Source organism: Rhipicephalus sanguineus, chromosome 3 (genome assembly GCF_013339695.2).
Source record: "Rhipicephalus sanguineus isolate Rsan-2018 chromosome 3, BIME_Rsan_1.4, whole genome shotgun sequence".
NCBI lineage: Eukaryota > Metazoa > Arthropoda > Arachnida > Ixodida > Ixodidae > Rhipicephalus > Rhipicephalus sanguineus.
The window spans coordinates 213,541,304-213,565,265 of record NC_051178.1 but is presented as its reverse complement, the minus strand read 5'-3'; the positions used below and the strand labels follow the sequence as shown (position 1 = coordinate 213,565,265).

The following is a 23,962-nucleotide window of genomic DNA, read 5'->3' as shown; positions in this document are numbered from 1 at the left end:
CATCTTTCATCCTCCGCCGCACTCCACATTCACTGTCTTTCGTCCTCGTTCGCTCTGCCGGTTACACTGACGCCAACGCCACTCAACACAGGAACGGGCGCCTAAGAGCTGCGCTCTAAAACTTGTTTATTAGGTGCGAACTTGTGCCCGGAAAATTAGGTGCAAAATCTAACAGTCCACTAGAGCGTTCCACACACAGTGTCCCTTCGACTAACGCACGTCTTCTTCTTCTTCCAAGCCTCGCAGGTCAACGCCCTTTCTCGTGCCCGGGCGCGAGAGGCATGCCTTGTGCTGTCACAAGAACCGCGAGCGGGCATGAGGCGTTGCAGACGCTAACACAGCGACTCACTGTGCTCTGCGTTCGCTCTCTTTCATTCTTGTTCGCTCTACCGGTAACGCCGACGACGGCGACACCACTCAACACAGGAACGAGCACCAAAGAGCTACGCTCTAAAGATCACGTGTGGCTTGTACCCGCATTCTATGCTCGCGCCACACAAGAAAGCTAAGGTGAACATTCAAGTCGCCTAAAAAAAAAACATTTTTTTCACTATGATGACTGGATCTAATACCAGTAGTATGTCTTGTTTAAGATAAATCAGTCCACATAATCACTGAGGTGATGCCTGACCGAAGTGATTTTCTGAACCAAGAAAATGTTGGCACACACTGCCGTGAGCACAACACCTGTTATGGAGGAGGGATAATACAGAAAGCTTTCCTTTTCTTGTCCACAGACAATAACAACATCCTTTTTTGCAGTGAAATGCACTTATTTTATTTTTTAACACGAAAGTGTTTTATGCCGGGGTCCACCACGGCTGCACTGACGTATTTCCGTCACAGAAATGATGTTGTAAAATATAAAGACTAACAGTGGGCAAAGAAAAATCCAGAAGAAAAAGTTCCGTCACCGGGAATCGAACTTACGACCCCTCGCTCTGCAGCGTGAAACGATTCGGCCATGGACGGTACGTTCTTCACAATGCTAACGGCGAGCTATTTATATGCACCATTTGCCAGTGGTGGTACTCGGAGATTGGCCTGACAGCGTGTTTTCGTTATCACTAGCGAGATGGCACGAAGGGCTTGAACAGCGTAGAAGAGCGCGCTTGAAAGGTCGTCGCCATTGCGACAAGCGCCTGCGTCTACAGGGCGTGGTCGCTCGTGCTTGCGTTTATCTCGTGATCGCGGTGTTTTGTACGTCTCACGTTGAGAGCACGAAGGTCACTTGGCTCACTGCAGCGGCCGCTTTTGCGAAAGGAGCGCGGTGCTCATGCAGAAATAAGTTACAAATGTGACAGTTCGCTCTCATCCTGTGTATGTTCGTTCCGTGCATCCTTTCTGCTTGAGCAGCGCGTTGCAAGTTTCGAGCTGCTTGCCTTTCTTCGTGTGACATTACAATTTGTTGCTGTAGCATTCATTCCTTTGCCCTTGGGGCGAAAGAATGCGCAACAAATGCTCAACTACGTCTGTGAAGACATGTTTCACTTTCGTGTTATACCGATTCCTATGACAGAGGGATCAGCCATGTTTTTATACATGTACCTACTGCAACTGAAGTACATTTCTTCAAAGCATATATAGTGGGAATGCAAATAAACATAGTGCAAGAACAATATATATTAGGGGTGTGCGAATATTCGAAATTTCGAATATTTTTCGAATAGTGTTTGCTATTCGATTCGATTCGCACTGAAATTTTACTATTCGAACTATTCGAACCTCCTAAAGACAAATGCAGTCAACGTCCGGTTGAAAGTGACCCCTTCAGATTTTCAATATGCTTCACCTCTTTACACTCTCGCATTGCGGCAAAGCTGCCTTTCAATCTCCGTTACGGTCGAACTTAGCCAAGAAACAAAGTCCGGTTAGAAAGGTCCCTAGATTTTCAATATGCTTCACCTCATCACACCCCCGTATTGCGGAAAAGCTGCCTTTCAAGCTCCGTTACGGTCGAACTTGGGCAAGAGACAGTCAACGTATGATTGGAAGTGGTTTCTAGATTTTCAATATGGCTTCACCTCCTCACACCCCCGTATTGCGGCAAAGCTGCCTTTCAAGGTCCGTTACGGTCGAACTTAGCCAAGAGACAGTCAACGTCCGTTTGGAAGTGGTCCCTAGATTTTCAGTATGCTTCACCTCATCACACCCCCGTATTGCGGCAAAGCTGCCTTTCAAGCTCCGCTACGGTCGCAAATGTATTAAGTCAAGAAAACGCTGGTTCCAATAGAGATGAAAGATGTGGCAGAGTTGGGGGCTCAATTAATGCTGTTTTGGATCTGAAATTTGGGCAGGAAGCTTGAAAAATGGGAAGCCGAAGCTTTTTAGCATCCAAAGTTTCAGATGTTCTTATATATCGACGTCTACGAAGCAGATTTGGAGCTCGGGACATGAAGGGAGCACACCCTTCTCCGCCACATCAGTTGGGCTTCCACAGAAGTTGAAAGAGGAGGAGAGGCTGAGGAAATGGCATCTTTGCTTATCACGTGTAAAGTGTTGTCGTCAACACTTTGGTTGCACCAAATGATGTACATAAATAGAATTCGGCCTCTACATTGCCTCATTCTTGATAAGACAACTATGAAACACCACCCTGCCAGTGCTTCATCAACCTAGCGAAAAGAAACACTTTCATGTTGCTATCTCACGAGAACATACTTAGGGATTCTCTGCAACTTTTTCTGTAATTTCACTTCGAATTATTCGAAAAATGTTTGAGAAATATTCGAAAATTATCCGAAATTATTCGATTCGATTCGCACTCAATCTTTATTATTCGAATTCGCTTCGCACCCAAAATTTTGCTATTCGCACAGCTCTAATATATATATATAAACAAACAAAAAATGTGCTAGTTACACATCAGAGCACATAGCAAGGCAGAATTGCAAACACAATAAGATAATCGTCGTGATAAAAGGTTCATAGGCACAATTTCCATTACAAAAAAACTAAAGGGTAGATAAATTAGATTAAGTTAGGTAGAGCAATGAAGTGCAATGATTTGTGCTTAGAGTAGGCTGGTATGTAAAAACAATTGAAACTCAGAGCACATTTTACTTTCACCTTTTGGAATATTCCAATGCATAAAAGTATGCGGGAAAAAAGAATTACGAAACGCATCAGTACAACAGTGCATTTCAAAGACTTAAAATTCACCATTACAATATTTTAGCGATGAAGTGGGGTGGAAAAATGTGCAAGTTCTTCATTATTCGGTTGGGACCATAGTAAATTCACAAGAAAAGTTTTAAACCTGCTGCTAGGCATCATTGTCCTAGTGTATGCCAGCCGAGCTCAACTGATGCATTTAGTTAATGAAACGCTGCTGAAAAAGTTGCAATTTGCAGAGACAAACTTGGCATTACGGTTTTGGATGCGTCCAAGCTTATTTATAAGACAGAAGGTTTCAGCATGCCATGCTGCGCAAGGATATTTAAATATCGTACTTATGATTTATTACTTCCGATCAAGTACCGCACATCTAATTTATTCTGGACAAAACAAGCAAGTAGATCACATTAAGAAATCGTACAATGCAAAATGCGCAATGCAGTGCCACCTCCATACGAAAGCTGCATGTGAATGAATGAACCGTTACCCATAACACAAATAGCACTGCCCTGGGATTGCTGGTCACAATGCAAGCCATCAAACCAGCTCGTTCTTACTGGCTTCTTCCACAGTATGGATACCTACTGTGATGCGATTTCCCACGTGAACAGAGAAAAACTGATTCCACAGTGAGAGCTGCTCTCCCAAGACCAAGGTCCCCAGTTCTGCCTCCTCCTACAAAGAAAGAGGCAATTAAGGTTATGCAACCAGTCGGCCTTAATGAGAAACCAAGCTAGTTTTGTTCAAAATGCCCAGGCTTAAACATGCCTTGTTTATAAGCTTCTCGGGTTGACAACAAAAACAAAACCATTTGCAGCCACTCACTGAGCTTAAGCAAGAAAATTGTAATTAATCACACACAATATGCAAATGTTCCTTGGGTGATTCCACGAGAGATCGAACATGCCTGTCCGGTCGCAATTTTTGTTTTGCCTGGGTTTTTTATATGTTATGTGGGCACATTCAAAGTGCACGGAACTGAAAATTTTATTTCCAAGAAACGCTCCCAGCGCACCCAAAAAATATTTGAAGGTGGCGGCGCATGCCTCCTGTTTTTGCTCACTGCATTGTTTTCGGATTTCACGGCCGAATTTAGCGCGAACTATAAATGATGTGTCGAAAATTTATTTTGCTGGTTTTAATACGCACTACTGTGAATTACATCCATGCTTTTTTTATGCCGTCCTCAAAAAGAAGAAAATGTGAAAAAATGGCAAACACGGCCGAAATCAAAAAAGGGTCCTAAGTTTGAGGCGCCTTGGCGCCTTTACTATTTCAAACAGAAACTTGAAAACAGTGTCAACTATAGAAAAGAGCCTTTGCAACATTTATACAGAAGATAATTTTCCTACGGGCAACGCAAAAAAAGAAAAAAATAGTTAAAAAAGCGAGTTTTTTCAAAAAAGTACATTTTCAAAAAATAGAATAAAAAAAAATCCGGTCTCAATTTTGACGGCAATTTTTTATCGAAGAGTGCTTATGTCTATGAACATACGGTTTTAATATCATATGTCCTCATTTGCTTTGTTTACGAGATATAACTGGCCAAAGTGACCCTTGCTGTGAGTGCTCACTTCAGGGCGACTGATGGTTGTTAATAGCTTGCATTGTGCGTAAATCGCAGTTTTAATTATTCTGCTGCAGCAAAACCTTGCTCTGGTGGCTTTTCGTCAAGAAAAATGTGTTCTCAGATTTTATTTGGTTCTACCGTGTGCGAAAGTGGGCTGCTGCCGCCCTCTAAAGGGTGATTCCACGAGAGATCGAACATGCCTGTCCGGTCAATATTTTTGTTTTGCCTGGGTTTTTTATATGTTATGTGGGCACATTCAAAGTGCACGGAACCCAAAATTTTATTTCCAAGAAATGCTCCCAGCGTGCCAAAAAAGTAATTGAAGGTGGCGGCACAGACCTCCTGTTTTTGTTCACTGCAACGTTTTGGGATTTCACGGCCGAATTTAACGCGAGCTATAAACGATGTGTCGAAAATTTTCTTGTTGGTTTTAATACGCATTACTGTGAATTACATCCATGCTTTTTTCCAAGTATTTCAAGGAGCCTTTGCAACATTTATGCGGAAGATCGTTTTCCTACAGGCAGCGCGAAATAAGAAGAAAATAGTTAAAGAAGCGAGTTTTTTTCAAAAAAGTACATTTTCGAAAAATAAATCGACTCAGGCCTCAATTTTGACATTTTTTTGTCGAAGAGCGCTTATGTCAGTGAAAACACCATGTTAATATGTATGTCCTCATTTGCTTTGTTCACGAGATTTAACGGGCCATAATTACCCTTGCTGTGTGTGCTCACTTCAGTGCGATCGATAGTTGTCATCAGCTTGCATTGCACTTAAATCTAGTTTTAATTATTTTCCTGCAGTAAAACCTTGCTCTGGTGTCTTGTCGTCAAGAACAATGCATTCTCAAACTTTAATTATGTCTAGCGTGTGTGGGGGTGGGCTTCTGCCGCTCTCTAAAGGCCGAACGCGTACGCAGTTTGCAGCTTACAACCTTAACTTACCCGCCAGTATTCGTTAATCAGAAGCACGCGAGACACCGCGAACACATGGTTTAGGTCACTTTGTCAAAACTCTCCTTGCACACAGAATAAAGCATCTGTATGCAGCGAAGGCCAACTTAATCTGTAACTAAATGCCACAATCAGCAGGCGCGCTGTTATGCAGTTGTTTTCTCACTGCCTGCTTGCTTCCCTTCCATTACATGCATTGTACGCTCTAAGCATCTTCCCCATTCGACGCACACTGTGCCTAAACAACATTTTTAAAAAAGTTAGCTCAATGATTTCCGAGCCGTTTCCCGCAATCACATGTTTTCGGCGTCGCAGATAACGTCTTCCTGTATCATCTCGACCTTTACCTCAGCGTTTCAGCAGCCAGAAAACGTGCGGTGCGGCATGATTAAGCCATGAGTGGCCGAAGCTTCCCAATTGATGATGTTTTGTTGCTACTTTACTTAAGTGCTTTCCCACGTCGAGGACAGCAAAGGTCATTGGTGGCACCAGACGGACATTACCCTTAGTTTTGACAATGAGTGCGGCCTACAAATTAAATATTACAGCCCAAAGCGCTTAGACACCCTTAGTCATAAAATGTTAAACCGTAAGCAGTTCTGGAAAGGCATTCATGACAGCTGCGCAGATGTGAGACAATTTGTGCGGCGCCGTTCAGTATAAACGTTTCGGCTTGCTCTAGGTCTAGCTGTTCACTACACGCGATGCGCGCGGCCCATGGCTACGTCCGATTGTTCTGTGCCGATTATTTACGCGTTCACAAAAAGAAGATTGCTGAGGAAAACGTTTTCGTTGCGCAAATTTTTTTTCGTTGCTCTTTTTGTTGTTGCCTACCTCCAGAAGCTACTGTCATAGGCTGAGGACCTTCGCGACACCTGCGAGGTCTGCTTGCATTGCTTTAGGCTCCTCAAGGAAAACCTGTCTACATCTAACCGCGATGAGGTAGACCAGGCATTCCTTCAGGAAGAAGAAGCGGTTGATATCTTGAACAGGCGCGCCCATCTTTCCTCTGATGATTGTAGGCGAGGTTGTAGGCTGCAAACTGTTTACACGTGAGCCATTTAGAGGGCGGCAGCAGCCCACTTTTGCACACGCTAGACACAAATAAAATCTGACAACACATTTTTCTTGACGAAAAGCCACCAGAGCAAGGTTTTGCTGCAGCAGAATAAATAAAACTGCGATTTACGCACAATGCAAGCTATTAACAACCATCAGTCGCACTGAAGTGAGCACTCACAGCAAGGGTCACTTTGGCCAGTTATATCTCGTAAACAAAGCAAATGAGGACATATGATATTAAAACCGTGTGTTCATTGACATAAGCGCTCTTCGATAAAAAATTGCTGTCAAAATTGAGACCGGAGTTTTTTTTTATTTTATTTTTTGAAAATGTACTTTTTTGAAAAAACTCGCTTCTTTAACAATTGTTTTCTTTTTTTGCGCTGACCGTAGGAAAATGATCTTCCGTATAAATGTTGCAAAGGCTCTTTTCTATATTTGACACTGTTTTCAAGTTTCTGTTTGAAATAGTAAAGGCGCCAAGGCGCCTCAAACTTAGGACCCTTTTTTGATTTCGGCCGTGTTTGCCATTTTTTCACATTTTCTTCTTTTTGAGGACGGCATAAAAAAGCATGGATGTAATTCACAGTAATGCGTATTAAAACCAGCAAAATAAATTTTCGGCATATCATTTATAGTTCGCGCTAAATTCGGCCGTGAAATCCGAAAACAATGCAGTGAGCAAAAACAGGAGGCATGCGCCGCCACCTTCAAATATTTTTTTGGCGCGCTGGGAGCGTTTCTTGGAAATAAAATTTTCAGTTCCGTGCACTTTGAATGTGCCCACACAACATATAAAAAACCCAGGTAAAACAAAAAATGCGACCGGACAGGCATGTTCGATCTCTCGTGGAATCACCCCCTTATATAATACCTGCATCCATATTGTAGGTAGTGCAATACTTTACTGAGGACAAAAACATTACTACAATGATGGATTGAATCAAATCAAATGAAATCAAAATCATTACCAAATAACCCAATAAAATTGTCTATACAACATAGTTTAATCTGACATGCTACAATTGCTTAATGGCACACCACAAAGGCCCTAGCATTATTAAGCAAATGCTAGATAAACTTGAATTTCCAGAATTTGAAGTTAGCACCGATTATTGAAACAAACATTGCTGGTAGGTGTTTAATTAAATACTGCACCACGTATCGCATCTCTGCACGTTCTGATTGACTGTCCCTACAAAATAGCTCAAGTGTCACGGTGAGAGATGAACATGAATACATCCTGTGCTGTAAGGAAAACATAACACAGTGATGCTATCAGGCTAGCTGAAATTGCAGCAGCTTTCGAAGCAGGCAAAAGTTCCCTTCAGAGCAGTAAAGTGGGCTTTCAGAGCAGATACTTATACAAGCAATTGCAAAACCATAAAAAGTTTCAAACTGCAAGTGCAGCCTTCACAATGAAGACATGATGAGAAAGAAAGAAGCGAAAAGTGGTGCAGTCATGATTGGCTTAGCTCCATATTGAGTGTTGACACTGACAGCGACTTGGGCATGGCATGCACACACACACTGACATTGTGGGAGTGTGGACAAGCACTCAAAATAGAATCCTTGCAATGCCAATGTTCAGGCATAACAAAAATACTATAAAAATGCAGTTCTTTAAGATTTCACTGGGACTTGCTGTCAGGGGAATGGACATGCCATCATGGAAACAAAAGGACTGCAAAGAAACAGGACAGGGCAAGCACTAATCCTGTCCCCTCCCACCTTGATTACTATGCAGTCTAACATCTCAAAAAAAAAAAATTGACGATGCTTGCATTAAGCCACGCAAGGCTTCAAACAGCAAAACTGGACGATTCTGAAGACTAATCTAGTTGCTTCTAGGTTGCTTCTAGGTCATTGCTAGGCTTTAGCTAAGTGACGATAGGTTTTTTCTATGCTAATTCTCAGCGCATGGAGGTTCGAGTTAAACCACAGACAGAACCTTGCGCTGAAACCAAGCGTTTGCACCTCTCATCATAGATCTATGGGATCGTCGTCGCTAGCGTTGGCCTTCCATCACTTCGGGGTCTTCTCGCAGCCGCCATTGCCTTCCCCTTCTCTAGTATTCTCTCGTTGCACGTACTTGGGGTCTTTGGCTTGCGCCGTCGCTTTGCAGCAATTTGTTGGGCTAACTGTTGCCTTATTAATTTTTGTTGGACCAGTACTGAGTAGTGGGATTTACCCAATTTCTCTGGCACATACACACTTGTGATGGGGATAGTTTTCTAGTTCTCCGGACAAGGAACAATTTGCTAAACAGCTTCACTGTTAAAATCAAGAAATACATTAGAACATTAAAATTCAACCCTGGATAATCTGGACAATCAGACAGTTCATCCTCCTGTTCTTGCAGGCGTTTTCGTTATTTAATGGCAACAAGCTCTCATTCATTTGGATGTATTTTACCACACGCCGTTTAAAGGGACACTAAAGGCAAATATTAAGTCTATGTAGATTGTTGAAATAGCAGTCCAGAAGCCTCGTAGTGCTACTTTTGTGCCAAGGAAGTGCTTATTTTGAAATAAAATCACACTTTAGTGGTCCGCATCGCGTCAGCGCACTTCAAATCACCCGCCTGAAAGCGGCCATTCTCACGTCACTGTTGCCGTGCCCAACGTTGCCTGCCTTTACTGCGCGGCGGCGTGCCCTGACGGCGTGCGCCATTCGGGCATATGGTAACATCACATGCATGTGGCATTTTGTTGAACTTTCTGTCAGAGCAACTTTCACGAGCGCGCAAAACACATGCGGCAGTACGTGATACCGAAACTACCACTGAGACGCGACTACGTGAGCGAAGCAGGGCGCCGGGCGAAGTGCAGTTCGGCGAAAACGGAACCTTTGAACCACGTGTGCCGTTCTTCCATGGCAACGCCAAAGAGGTTCTTTTTTCCATGAATCAAACAGAAATGAACAAGCAGCATTTTATTACGTCTCTTGATGCACGGAAAGTTCTTTTTTTATTGCAGCTCGTTTGATTATGAGTGATTGTCGTAGTCGGACTCTCTCACGTCATCAGGATCATTTCCAAAATGTCCCGCTCGTGGCACTCATGGTGTGATACATTTAGCTTAATTTCTCGGTAAGTACGGCACTGCTGTTGATAATATTGCCGTTTTAGACGTTGTCATACATTGAGCTTTCACTCAGACATAAATTGTTATTTGCCTTTCGTGTCCCTTTAAATAAAAGAACTGCTGGAAAATGTGTGACTCAAAAGACAAAGTGCAGTGCAAGGGTCCAACATAAATATAAAAGGGTAGGTCACCACAGACGTCAGTGGGAATCCTGCAGCAGTGATGGTCCACCCATTTTAGGATATGGAGCAATTTTTGGAGCAGGTTTGGAGCAGACAAAATGGAGTCTAGGATCACTTGGAGCAGCACATGTCTAACTTTTTGGTGCATGATCCAATTGGTGTGCAAACATGAAATGCTAATGCAATGTAAACGAGGATACAAGACTAACAGTCAGAGAGCAGCTGCCAATCAGCTTCTTGACATAAAAAAACGTCATATGCTGGCTTCACCGCAATATACCAGGCATGTACTGTGGTGAAGCATTAATGACAAGGCAAGTTAAGAGGCTCGACGCACACTTTGATGCACACGAGTGACAACGGCACCACTTCGTGCAGGACACATTCTCCCATGGTTCTACTCGGGCGTTGAGGCTTTCCGTCATGACCGGTACACCGAAGAAACTTGTGCAGTGCAACTGACATGCATCATTTTTTTTTTGCGAACTATAAAACTTTTGCATGTTCGAATTTTCATTTGCATGAAGACACTGTTTACAGGGCGCGGTGCATAAAGCAGGAGCCGCATGTCCAATGTGGCTACTTTACGATATGCATAGTGATGTGGAAAAAAAAGAGAGACTTGCCTGTTATTATATCTGTCACAAACGAGCGCTGTACCCAAGCGTTAGTAGCATCTTACGATGTGTCCTGCTTTTTCTAAATGCAGCTTTAGAAGTCCGCGCATCTCCTCCTCAAGGGCGGATGCATACAATGCCTGCACCAATGGGCACGCACTCCAGACTGTTAGGCGGGTGTACCACTGCTTCTAGACGACCGTAGGAAATCACGGCGCCAACCGTTCCCTCAGTGAGCGTGCGCAACGAAAAAAGAAGTAACAAAAACGCCACGAGTGCGCCTCCCCCCATATAAACGGCCACCAACAACCAGCAGTCTCGGATCAAATGCCCAGAAAAGTCTGGAAACATCGCGAAAGAACAGGTGATGCAACGCCGAGCGAAGCCGCCGCAAGTGGAACCAATGAGAAGCATCTCACCCTTTCCTTAGCTTTGGCTGTGCTGCATGCCGAAGAAGACACTTGAAGCTTCTGGAACCCAGAGCGAGGAGATATAAACATGCAGCGACAGGAAATCAGTAATTGGTCCAGAGATGGTGAAGAAGTTATGTTGAGTGTGGTTCTGTCAGCCAAAGAAGACGTGTTTTATGATGTTGTGCGGTCAATCAATCTTGAAGATTCAGGCGATGATGCCGTGTGAGGAGTGAAAAGTTACGTGTTTCCAGGAAGAGAAACATTCAGTGCTGGAGTTTGTGGGAGTGTTTCCTGGAAGAGAAGCATTCACGATACGTTCCAAGAATTGTGGACTGGATACGTTTGGTGAATATTCAAGACTTTAAGTGTTCTTGTATAGTTTGTAACGCATGAGACTGCACTTGTAGCGCGCGATCTGTCTGTTTTGATCCCATTGTTTAAACACCATTTAAGTTATATTGTGAGTTGTAATTGATACCAGCAGAGTGTGCATGTTTGTGTGATGCTTGTACTGCCTTAACTGAGAACATATTTCGTTTGTGTTATCAACTCTTGGCTCTGACTCGGTCTTAAGACCAGCACCGGTGTTCGCTGGCGCATTAAAAGGACCTACTCTAACGTGTCCGCGCTTTCGTGGTGCGTTTCGGGGGTCCAATACGTCAGCCCTTGGAATCTGCCCAGCGATTGCCTCTCCATTAATGAGTCCAGTGACATTATAGCCAGTTTTTCACCAAGAGAGATGACTTCCAGACTATAGACGGCATGCCAAACTGTCAACAGAGTTACTTGAAATACATGGCGCGAGCTTGTAACTGCGAAGAAACAAGACTAGACAGAAAGAACGCCAAAACGCCACAACCTTGCATCACGTATTTCAAGTAACGATGCACCAACTAGCCCAACATGACATACTGTCAACAGAGGTTGCCATGCACACGCAGTGGTGGAGCTACTTCGGTTAGGCCGAATACAATGAGAAAAGGTACATTCTTAAAAGAGCGAGAACACATCAACAGTTGTCCGCAACAATGCGGAAAAGCTGATGGTGTGTTTGGAGTCAAACCAAGAATATTTTGGGCTAGAGATGCTTCACTGCTGTGCAGGTAGGCGCAATACTGAACTTTGGCATACACGTTGCAAGACGCACAAGATGAATGGGCACAGCAAGGTGCAGAAAGACAGGATTGTAAAAAAATGGCACAGTTGGACTGCAACTGCTATGGGAACAGTTATGCCAGACTGCTTCATGTTTAACTGTGCCTTTCTAGTCAGTAGTGTAGTGTTTGCCACCATGCATGACAGTGCCCTGACTCCAGAACTGTCTCCAGAACTATGTAATCACCATCCATGATTGCTGTAGTTCCATCCGCAGCAGTCGTGTCAAAGAGTAGCTTAGTTCTGATTTCAGTACTTGAGGGCCACCTGTCCTCACAAATGTGCAATCAACAACTATGATTGAATCGAGAGCAATTACACTGTTTCTTTTGCAGCAGTTATGGCGTGCAGAAGTTTTGTTTTGACTGAGTGCTAGGCACGTGCAATGCACAAGCAAACTGGAAACCGTTGCCTCCACACTGCCATGAAACCTGTCGGCTACAATGTGGCCAACGTACAATCTTTTACTGACAAGCTCAATATAATTGAGATTTGTGCACTGCAATAGACAACATGCCTTGGATGAGAGGCCTTGTGCTGCTGCTGCACTGTAAAAGAAGTTGTGGGGCCATTGCCACTGCAAACACTAATCAGTCATCAATTGACAGCAGCTTTGTGCACAGATTTTGCACAAAGTAAAAACTGGCACTACATCATCACGACCACCATGGAGAATGACCCCAGTGGCTGTGTGATCTAGCTTGATTTGGCTCAGATTGCTCCATGCACCGTGAATTTGTTAGCACATGCAATGTCTTTTTCGATAGGGGTATAAGTAGCACACAAAGTTTCGTTGCCGAAAAGCTAGAGCACACCCTTCCGCACAGGGTGGCCAAAGGCTTGCTATATTTCAAGGAAATGTATCTAAATGTATCATGGCTGGAATTTCAGCGCAGTCTGGCGCAGCAGTAGCATGAGTGACACGACTACCACATACTATCTATAGCAGACTAGTAAGACAAGCCACACACTGCAGTGTGTCAAAGAACAACATACCTTTGGCAGGCGTTCTCTAAGGTCAGCTCCTAGTCGTGCCAGGCCTTGTAGTGAATGCAGTTGGCTCAGATGAAACACAACGGGCTCCACACTCTTTTCCTCCACACTGCGAACAGAAGGTTTCAGGAGAGGGTCAGTAATAACAGCATACTACTACACACATGCCAGGCACTAGAATGGATCGTTAGGAAGAAGCAAATACAGTTAATTCCCACATAAGCACAGGGATAGTCAACCACATAGGACTACTCAAAGATTCTCTTCAGGTCTATGAACGCACCGAAAAACTTGTCATTTTCTGAAGCTTCCACTAGGCATGCTCAAGAGCATAAATTCAACTGCTTTCTCTAAATAGCAGCCCAATGCAAAAAATATTTTACATGATGTCATTATATGTGGACTGCTGCCACACTGTGGAGACTATCCCTCTGATAAAAATATGGGCCAGTCCCAAAGGTAGCACAGTCTGGAAAATATGAGACGACAAGCTGTGCAGTTAAGCAGTGACCTAAAGTGCTACATGGCATCGAGGGAAGAATATGAGAAAATGGCGCATGATGCAAGAACTTTGACGTGCTGCTTTGAAAGACAGATCCCACTAACAGTTATGCACTTCCAGGCAAACTTCACACACTCTGAAGGAAACGATGAGAAAACACAAGGGGTGTTCATTGTACCTGACTATGCTATTTCATGCTTACAGAGTTAGCAGTTCCAAGTAAGTGAGATGATGACGGATAAAGACAAATGATTACACTATAAAACAGGAAAGAATCCCCCACCCCTTTTTTTTCTAAGTTACGAGATCGCATCAGAATAGGTGACACAAATGCATGATATAGTTTATAAATACGGTATAAAACAAGCTCATCTGCTATAGTGATTCAAACAAAAATAAGCAAACAAAAGTAGGTAAGTCTATGCATAACGTTAAGCGCAGTACTGAAATGACGAGGACGGGACAGGGAGTGACACACACACAAGCGCTAACTTTCAACAATGATTTATTGTGAGCCGGATCACTGCATAAATACATGAAAATTGCGGACATCAGGCATGCGCAAATGTGACGGATCTAGAAATGACAATTCTTTTCTGGACAATGATAATGAAGGTGCGCTGACACAATCTTGGCCCAACTTGTGCATGGTGGCTGATTCAACTATCAACCGCGAGCGGTTGATAGTTGAATCAGCCACCATGCACAAGTTGGGCCAAGATTGTGTCAGCGCACCTTCATTATCATTGTCCAGAAAAGAATTGTCATTTCTAGATCCGTCACATTTGCGCATGCCTGATGTCCGCAATTTTCATGTATTTATGCAGTGATCCGGCTCACAATAAATCATTGTTGAAAGTTAGCGCTTGTGTGTGTGTCACTCCCTGTCCCGTCCTCGTCATTTCAGTACTGCGCTTAACGTTATGCATATATCGCACCAACAAGGCCAAAGATCCACCCTTGCTAGGTAAGTCTCTATCACATGAGAGCTACCAAATTATTTAGCCCTTAAAATCCAACTTTCGTGATTTTTTTACCATGTCAAGGTTGTCAGAAGGGAAGCGCGCACAACAAGGCTCGTCGAACACGTGCTTCATTCCCTACTCTCACGGGATCGGCGATCCATCTGTTTGGCCGATGAGATATTGTACGACCTCCTCCGGAACGTTATCAATTCTATCCCGGACGGGTCCCCACTTGTCAGGGAGGAAGCGCACACAACACGTCTCGTCGAACACACGCTTTATTCCCTACTCTCACTACCCTTTCTCCCCACTCTACCCAGGTTCATGATGATGATGATGATGGCAGCACCAACTGTGGCGCTACTGGCCGCGAGATCGAGCGGAGTCGCCGCCTGGCGGCTACTGGCTGAAGCGCGCCTAGTGTGGATTGCTCCCTGCGTCATCTGCTAGCCACGTCGTGTTTGCATGTGCGCGTACGTCCTGCACGTTCTCAAAGGGCGGTGTGTTCTGTTGTGTTAGCGCGAGTTTAACTGCTCGTACGTATGCCTAACATGGTGTAAAGAAGCAAATGGGCTTGCTCGGCTGCATGCGCATTGTAATAAGATCAGTGAGTGCGACTTTCGAGAGGGCTGTGTATTGGTGTCGTACCCTTCGTTCGCCAGAATCATTTCATTGTTGGTGCCGCTCTCTGGCTCAAGCACGCCCTAAAGTGGGCTTGACATAGTCCCAAACATGAGGAACATTAAACAGCGTGTGAATGCAGCGTTTCAGTGACTCGGTGGTAAACAAAAACGAGGCTCATGCACTTTCGCGTTGTTGTTAGGTGTATAACCGCCGCACTCCAGTTCACGATGACCTTGTGCTTAAGATGTCCTTTTATTGTACGGTCGTGGTCCCGCTACAGCGAAATATTTCTATCAAGTGAAGTCTGAGACTTCGGTACTCAGTCTGTCCCTAAAAAGAGAAAAGAAAAAACATACAATGGAACGACACGACTGTGTTAAAACGGAGTTGCCGCGCGCAATTTTAACTTGGGGAGAAATTTATGCAGAACGACCCGTGTGCTTAGATTTAGATGTTCAAAATTAATCCCGACGGCGTGCCTTACATTTATGTCGTATAATTTCACGCAAAACCTCATCCTTTCTTTTTAGATTATGTTGAGCGTTTGTGTGGAGTTGTTATAAATTGATGAAAGACAGCGGACATTATTAGTTTGAAAAAAAAAAGACACTTGTTCCATAAAATAATCGGACCTTTGTTTCATCATTGTCGTGCACGTAATCAATCAATGAAAGCCCTGTGCTAAACTCTTACCTGCGTATATATGCGTATTCGCGTGAACAGTGCTATTGAATTCACTGCACATGAATATGGACTAAGAAGTAAACACTTAAGTAGTTCAGTCGTGGTACTGCAGTGCGCAGTACACAAAACACAAGCTAAACACGTACAGAGAAAACAACAAGAAACGCCATATAGTGCGTAAGCGCAGACTGTCATCCAGGGCAAGCATCCCTTTCATCGGCAGATTGCGCTTCTCGCACTAGTATTAGTAACGTTGGATGATCTTCGTACATTGATTCAACAATCAAGAGCGTATATATTACCAGTAAGCTGCAATCAACGCATTTTATTCGCCGACAATCGACTCAAACCGCTCACAAAGAAGCGCCGCTGTGTGCATTTGTATACGCGCCTCCGACCGCCTCTCCACACTAAGGCGGCGACGGTGCTGCCGCCTATAGGTCGATCTCGCGGCCAATTTCTCGGCCTCATGATTGCCGCCTCCGACACACAGTCCTTACAAGGTAATGACATTCTTAACCCTTTACTGCACAAAATTTTTGTTTCATCGTCATATTATTCATGAAGTTGCACAGAAGCATAACAATAGCTGTACTACCGTCGAAAATAACTTTTGTGGATTTGTGCAGTTTCTATTAGCAGGTAAAAGGTATGTTGCAGATTTGCAACAACAAGCAAATAAAGAACAAGTTGCTGGGGAAAGATACTCAGTACGATTCTAACTCATATATTTATTTGCACATGACAATGCACTCATGTGGTAGTGTGGTACAAAGGAAAGCAATTGCTCTTGATTGTTGAACAAAGCTGGTTTCCACACTTCTAGCAGTACATCATGCAGATTCCAGTGCAGTCAGGAAACTTGCAGCGCTTTTCCACATAAGGTTGAACATTTGAAGGAGGAAACAGATTCCGACTTCCGCGCGATTGCGGCGACGCCTTTGCGGGTAAGCATCGGGAAAGAACGAAGGCGAGGTGGCGGCCACCGACGAACGCGCCGACATGACTTATCGCCGACAACCTTATCACAATAAGTATCTTCAGCTATCTGCTCGGGCACGCGTGTGGCGCAGCGCTACTTTTTACGCCTACTGCACGCTTTTATTAGGCGACAACCTGAACGCGTTGGGCCGCCGATCGCTGCCGCTTCGTTGTGCGTGGCCGTCTTCAAGGCTGAAGTTGAATTAATGGCACAAATGCTCGGGCAGGGACGAAGAACTTCAGCCATGTACCAACTAGCCCGACAGCAAACACTACTAAGCCGTCATCAGGCGCGCACCACTTTGTAGAAGCGAAAGCAGATCGCTGTTGCGTAGTTAGCGTTGCGGGTCGCGGGCGCCGAGAAACCTCGCTGCATTGACGCTATCACACTAAACGCACGTGTACGATACAGCAAGCGTAGCGCGGTTGTAACCATACTGCACGCTTTTATTAGGCGACCACCCTATGCGCCACCGTCCGCTGCCAGGACCGATAGAGCATCGCGGAGTGCACATCGCTTGCATGAAGCTCATCATCGCTGCGTTAACCGAACAAGCTACTCGCTGCATCTGTGCACGATCTGGAGCGAAGTGGGTACGAACAACATTCCCACGATAAATGCGCGCGTGCGGCACAGCAAGCGGCCCGGTAGTGACGGCGTGAGCCGAAGGCGACGCGCTGCATGCAACTAGCCGGGAGACGATCGGCTCCACGCGGCCGTACCGCGTTTCACTGGAACTGTGTCAGTTTAGTAGCAGATCGCGGTTAGACGCACGCACATATACCGCAGAAAGCAGACGCTGTCCGTTCTGTCGCTATGTCGGTCACTGCGTTGACCGCGTATCCCGGACCCTGCAATAGTTTCGAAATGCTCTTCGGCGTCGCCACTACGCGCTATCGGGCGGTCGTGCGAGTGTGCCAGGATCTTTTCTCCACTTTGGCAAAAAGAAAGAAAAGGCTTTGCGGTGGGTACTTTAGGCAATATTTGCTGTGGCACTCTATTTATTTGCTGGCGGCGATGGCGTACGCTAGGAGATGCAAATTTGTACTTGGTGTTTAATGCGTACTACCGTTTAGTGCACAGTTATGCCGCGTTCCCGGCAGGTACGTATTAACGAGGTTTCACTATAATACAGGAAACGAGCCCCTCGGACAATTTCCCTTCTTTCATACGAGGCAATGAGCAACTCATTAGAATAGTTCTACAGCAGAGTCACTGAAAAATTGCCTCCAGTCCTTGCTGCTGCCGTTTTTCCTTCCAGACTGACGGTCAAGAAGAGGCACCACTACAGGAAACATCACTCTGCAAGAACCATCACACAGGCCTTCGAGACATCCCTCGGACCGCTACCGAGATCAATGGCGACTCCAACAGTGGGGCGGGATGTGTGGTGTGTGTGTTTCAGTTTCGGCTACTCGGGGGCCCACTGCCAGAGAGCCGAGCAGCAGCACATGCGCCAAGGGCATGCTCCTCTCACCTGAAAACACTCATTCCCCATATATGTGCCTCTAACAAGCAAACGTAACAGGCATATGTCGCAGTAACAGACTCTGAGTCCATGCTGACCACTTGGTTAAGGTACCCCTAAACCTAAATATGCACATGAGCATTTTTGTATTTTGCTACCGTCAGAATGCAACCCTTCCTGCACGAAAGCTGAGCTACTTGGTAATCCATCTTAGTAGCAGTTTCAGATGTGCGCCAACCTTGTATACATGTCTGGATGCCAATATATAGTGAATAGTCGGTAACGACACATTTCACCAGAGTTGCAGTTTGGGCACGGTGCTGATCCGTAAGAATGATGAAGAATGTTATGAGGGTACAGGGCTGACACCGGAGAGTCGCATGTAAACAACCATGGGTGGTGCAGAGAGAGAAAGGACACAGTCGGATGCCCGATGTGGTCGGCACAGCAAGCGTGTGCTACCACAAACACAGCGGGTGAAGCCGTCTAGGCAAGAGAGCTGAACAGGCAATCACACCAACACACAGTGCGAGTGAATCAATGATCGGGCACGACTAAACACAGTTAAAACTCGATCTAAGAAAATTCGATTTTATGAATTTCCCGATCTAACAAAGAAATTTCCATTCCCCTGCAGGTACCTATAGGGCTCAATACTGTTATCAACTCGAATTAACGAAGCTTTCCTGGCACTGAACTTGATTTAATAAAGTTATTTCGGAAATAAATGAGCAAAAAGCAGTGATTCTTTCCAATTTTTGCATGGACGCCCTTTCTTCGGAAGTGCGCTGTAACGCTAATGCGTTTAGACATTTAGCCACTATCATCATCATCATTTATTTACCCTTAAAGGCCCTTTTCAGGGTATTACATAAGGGGGGAAAAAGCATCAATAACAGCAATAACAGCCACTATATGCACGACACTAGTTTTATTTTGACGAGGCTGCACGCCACAGTTGGTAGTGCTTTTACGTATAAAAAGGCACTCTTTATGCAACAGATGGCACTGGTTGTCTCCTTGGAACTTTCTTGCTCTGCCTGCTTCCACATTAACTGCATTCGTTTTCAATGTCTTCGAATATATTGGCAACTTGTTGTAGCTTCACGTGCCATCTATACCTTGTCTGTATCGCCCGGACATGAGAGGAATTAATGCTCGGGCTGCTCTCATGGACTTTTCACAGGCGTAGGGGTGTATTAGTGGCAAATAAAAGGCTGCAGTAGCCTTGGGGTAATGCTACATTACAATTTTAGATTTTGAAGGACCGCAAAATCCCTTCCTTGATTTTACGAACTTTCCAATTTAACGAAGTAATTTGAGCGCCCCCATAACTTTGTTAAATTCAACTGTAAACATACTTAACAGTGAGAACTGATCCCAGACCACTGTTTGCGTAAAAGGGTCCCCTAACATTTCTTTAACATAGTCAGGAAACACTGCCAATCAATAGTCAAGGCTCCTGCGAACATGCGAGTCAAATATTATAGCAGTGTGTGCAGCAGAAAATTTGCAATTTCGTTTAAAAGACTGCCAAATATCGCTTGCTCTCCTTATGGCAGACTGAAAACACGCAGCCCGGCCCGCACATGACTGCTTTTGCCCCGCGCGCGTATGTAATAATAATAATATCTGGGGTTTAACGTCCCAAAACCACTATATGATTACGAGAGACGCCGTAGTGGAGGGCTCCGGAAATTTCGACCACCTGGGGTTCTTTAACGTGCACCTAAATCTAAGTACACGGGCCTCAAACATTTTCGCCTCCATCGAAAATGAGTGCGTGCGTGTGTGTGTGTTCTTTATATCTTAATAAATATGTTTATGAGCTACACAGACATGACTGGTCTCGAGCATTTTTTTTGCAACGCACCCCAGGTGGTTATCATATGTTAAAACATAACCGCGCAACAAAAACTATTTCAGAATCAGCGTCCAGGTTTCAGCCATTCTGGAGACCAGCTTGTATGTTTCTCACAGCCTGACATCAAGTCCCCTTCAAAAATTACCCATGTATGAGATGTGGGAAAGGCCTACTTTCAAATGGTGACGTTGGCTGACATTTTGCTCATCCTCAAACCGATGACACCACAGAACAGGGTACAAGCCACAGGAGGATGGCGACCAACTCACGGGACGTGTTGGACGCTTTCAACACGACTTGAGCACTCCTCGGAACATGCGATGACGATGTCACAATGGACAATGTGCTGCATTGCGAAAATCAATGCTTTTACTACACGGCAAGGGTCGACAAGTCCAACTACCGTATTTACTCGAATCTAACGCGCACCTTTTTTCCGGGAAAACGAGTCCAAAAATCGCATGCACGTTAGAATCGAGTACCGAAAAAAAAAACTCGGTTATCGTATTGCCATCGACATTTCAAAATGGCCGCCTCCTATGCGCCTTGGCCATTTCTGCCATTTTTTCATTTCGTACGTGTGCTGAGGAGATTGTCATCCCGTTCTGCGTTCGCATCGACGGAATGGAAGTGCCGACTCCAAATACTCGACTAGTGTACCACAATGCCGCATTTAAAAGAATAGTTATTACATGTGCAGAGAGACGGACGGAAATCAGGCCGCATCGCGGTCGTTCGGAGTTCCCGAAACGTGCATGCGAGACTGGCGCAAACAGAAGCAGAAGATTTTTTACAGCAAAGCTTCACGAAAAAGTTTCTGTGGACAAAAGCAGGGCCGGTTTCCCGAAATCAAAGAGTGTTGACAGCGACGAGGACTAATCCATTACGCGAGTCGTATCCCCGCCGTAGTGGTGACAGTTTTAGCGGCAACGCCCGCTTTTTGACTTTGTGTTTTACTTTTTTGAAACTTTAGTTCTTTAAAACCCAAATACTTGTTCTTCTGGATGTGCGAAGTTTGACTCCTACGGACTTTTTTGTTCTTTTCTCTCACGAAAAATGGGTGCGCGTTACAATCGAGGGCGCGGTAGAATCGAGTAAATACGGTAAATTAATCTTGGAATTATAAAGTTTAATTTTGCCAACAGTTTCTCTGTTTGGACTTCATTATTCCAAGATTACGAAATTCTGGCAATAGTGAAATTTTCAGTTTCCCCAGTGATTTCTCCACTGCAGGGTTCAACTGTATCTGTCGGTCAAGCTGACACCGAACAAAGCAAGTGCCAGTATCTCATGGGGCTGGCACTGGCTCCAGGAGAACCAGACTTGAGCACCAGAGTCATGCTTCTTGTGCAGCGCAGGTACCGCAGCCGCCATGTGCCAGCGCAGTGCTCGTATGAAATGCTCAAGGTAATGGCGCACACCGACTTAGCTTTCGGCTTTCATGTAATTTTCCTTCCTTTGTAGCTTCTAGTCAGGACAAAACAAGAGAGGAAGTGCTCAGAACCAGTGGCAAATTCCTGCGACTCCGCTTATACTATGAACGAAAGAAGGGGAATTTTAAGGGCTCGTTTTTCTTTGTTAGACACAACATTAACGAGAACTAACAGACAATCAAGCCAAGGAAAGTATGTTATATGTAGTAATTGTGATATAAGTGACAAGAAATTAAAGTGGACGAAAAGATAACGTGCCGCCGGCAGGGACTGAGCCTGCAACCTTCAAATAACATGTCTGGTGCTCTGCCACTTGAGCTACGGTGGCGGTCGTCCTCCCGTCCACTTTATGGGCTATATATAGTCGAACACGGATATATCGAACCCACATATATAGAATTTTCGGCTATATCGAACTCATAAATTATCCCCTTGAAAATCCTCTGTAAAAGTATAGAAATTCGCACATTTATATTGAACGGCATTTTTACCCGCCATCGGATATATTGAACACCGCGCGAGCTGGAAGGCGCGCATCGGCACTCGCTGCACCCTGCGACCTTCGCGGCACCGCGCCTCCGCCGACACCCGATACGCTAAAAAAACGTGAGGGTTAGAGGGCTCAGACTATACTCCTGTTGGGCGCATTCTCCAACTTGCGGAACGGCTTTTTTTTTAATCTTTTTAAGTGCGAATGCACTTTATAAGCGACCCTGAATCCGCCGTCCCATAGCAACGGCGCGAGGAAAGGAGAGGAGCGTCTGTAGCAACGGCGCAGCGACGTCACACCCCACGTGACTGCGCGCGCTCCGCCTCCTCCCCGCGGTTTGCGCGGGCGCACGCCGGCTCCGCACCGCTCTTCTAGGTAGCATTGGGTGCAGTGCTTCGCCGCTCCTTCTCTCGCCGTTCGCTCTCTCTCCTCCCTGCGCCCCACTCTCCCGTCCGCTGGCTGGGCGCCTCTCGAAATGTGTGCTCGAGACGCCGCTGTGAAACGCCAACGGCGACCACAAGGCTGAGATTATGGCCGTCAGGTACAATGACAACACAAACAGGTGCTGATGAATGTGTAAATAAATGGTTACGGTACAAATCCTCGTCTCGTCATTAATTTACGCCATTAAAATTACTGCGCCGTGTACTCTCGGCGCAAGAAATGCATTCGCATTTCCTCACGATTCCCTTCGGGGAGGTGGGGGCATTTTTTATCTCTCTCTTTCTCATGTTTTCTCCGCGTTACCATCGGCTCGGAGAACAGGAACGAAGGAGCCGGCGGCTTCCTCCTTTCACCTTTTCTTTTTTTTTTTTGTTGGTGTTTTGTGAGTTTTCATCAGCCAACCACAGCCCGCGCCTTTCGTATTTGCTCAGCCAACCACAGCTCACGCCTTTCGTACATCGCTGCTGCCCTCACAGTAGCCCGGGCGCCCGGGTAGCCATCGCCGCCATCACGACAGATCGCAAGCACTTTGTTGGCGGAGTCCACTTCCATAGTTGTCGCATACCACCACGTTCCTCTTTTGCATGCGAGCTATGCAAAGGCGCTGCGGACTGCTTGAATTTTCGACTTCTCGTGTAGCAATGGCCAGCGTCAAGAAGCGCAGGAACCTTGACTTTGCGACAAAGTTGAAAGCCATACAGCGTGTTGAGGCGGGTGAAAAAAGTTCGGCGGTGGCGGACAACATCGGGATACCACGGAGCACGCTGAGCACCTTGTTGAAGAATAAGGCAGATATCAAGGGAAAAGGCGGCAGAGCAGCGAACGTTGGGAGCCTTTTGTGTGTGCACTCCTTCCCACGGAAAAGTAGAACAGGCACTCTCTGCCTGGTTCTTGAACAGGCACTCTATGCATGGGCACCGATCTGAAGGTTGACCTGCTTGGTGCCATTCAAATGATAACGGGCGCCTGGCAAGACGTGAAGACGGACACTGTGGCTAACTGCTTCCAGAAGGCAGGCTTCGTGACGGCAGAACTTGCGGAAACCGGTGAAGACTGCGACAACGAGTGCATAGACGACGTGTTTCGCGACTTGTCGTCCCTCTTCACGGCTGCCGTACCACCCGAAGTGTCTGCGGACGATTTCGTGGAAGTGGACTGCAATGTTCAGGCTGTTGCAAGCCTCGCTGACGAGGACATTGTAGCTGCGGACGCAGGGACCCAGGATGCCCAGGCCGACAGCTCAAGTGGCGACGAAGATCATCCGGACGAGGCGGCGGCTACACACGCGTACTCCGCCGCTGAAGTGGCGACAGCGTTCAGCTTGATTCGCCGTTGTTGCGGTGGCATGGAGGAAACCG

At 45.6% G+C, this 23,962-nt stretch overlaps 1 protein-coding gene across 2 annotated transcripts in view; it reads right to left on the bottom strand.

Moving 5' to 3' along the window:
- The window catches only part of LOC119388269 (conserved oligomeric Golgi complex subunit 1), a 98,782-nt gene that overhangs the window by 56,352 nt on the left and 18,468 nt on the right, over positions 1 to 23,962 (bottom strand). For both annotated transcript variants that reach the window (XM_037655947.2, XM_049413895.1), the window contains exons 11-12: positions 13,152 to 13,257; positions 3,703 to 3,792 (exon numbers count right to left, since the gene is read on the bottom strand). In XM_037655947.2, coding sequence (XP_037511875.1) covers positions 3,703 to 3,792; positions 13,152 to 13,257 — 196 coding nt within the window. The remainder of the gene's footprint in view (positions 1 to 3,702; positions 3,793 to 13,151; positions 13,258 to 23,962) is intronic.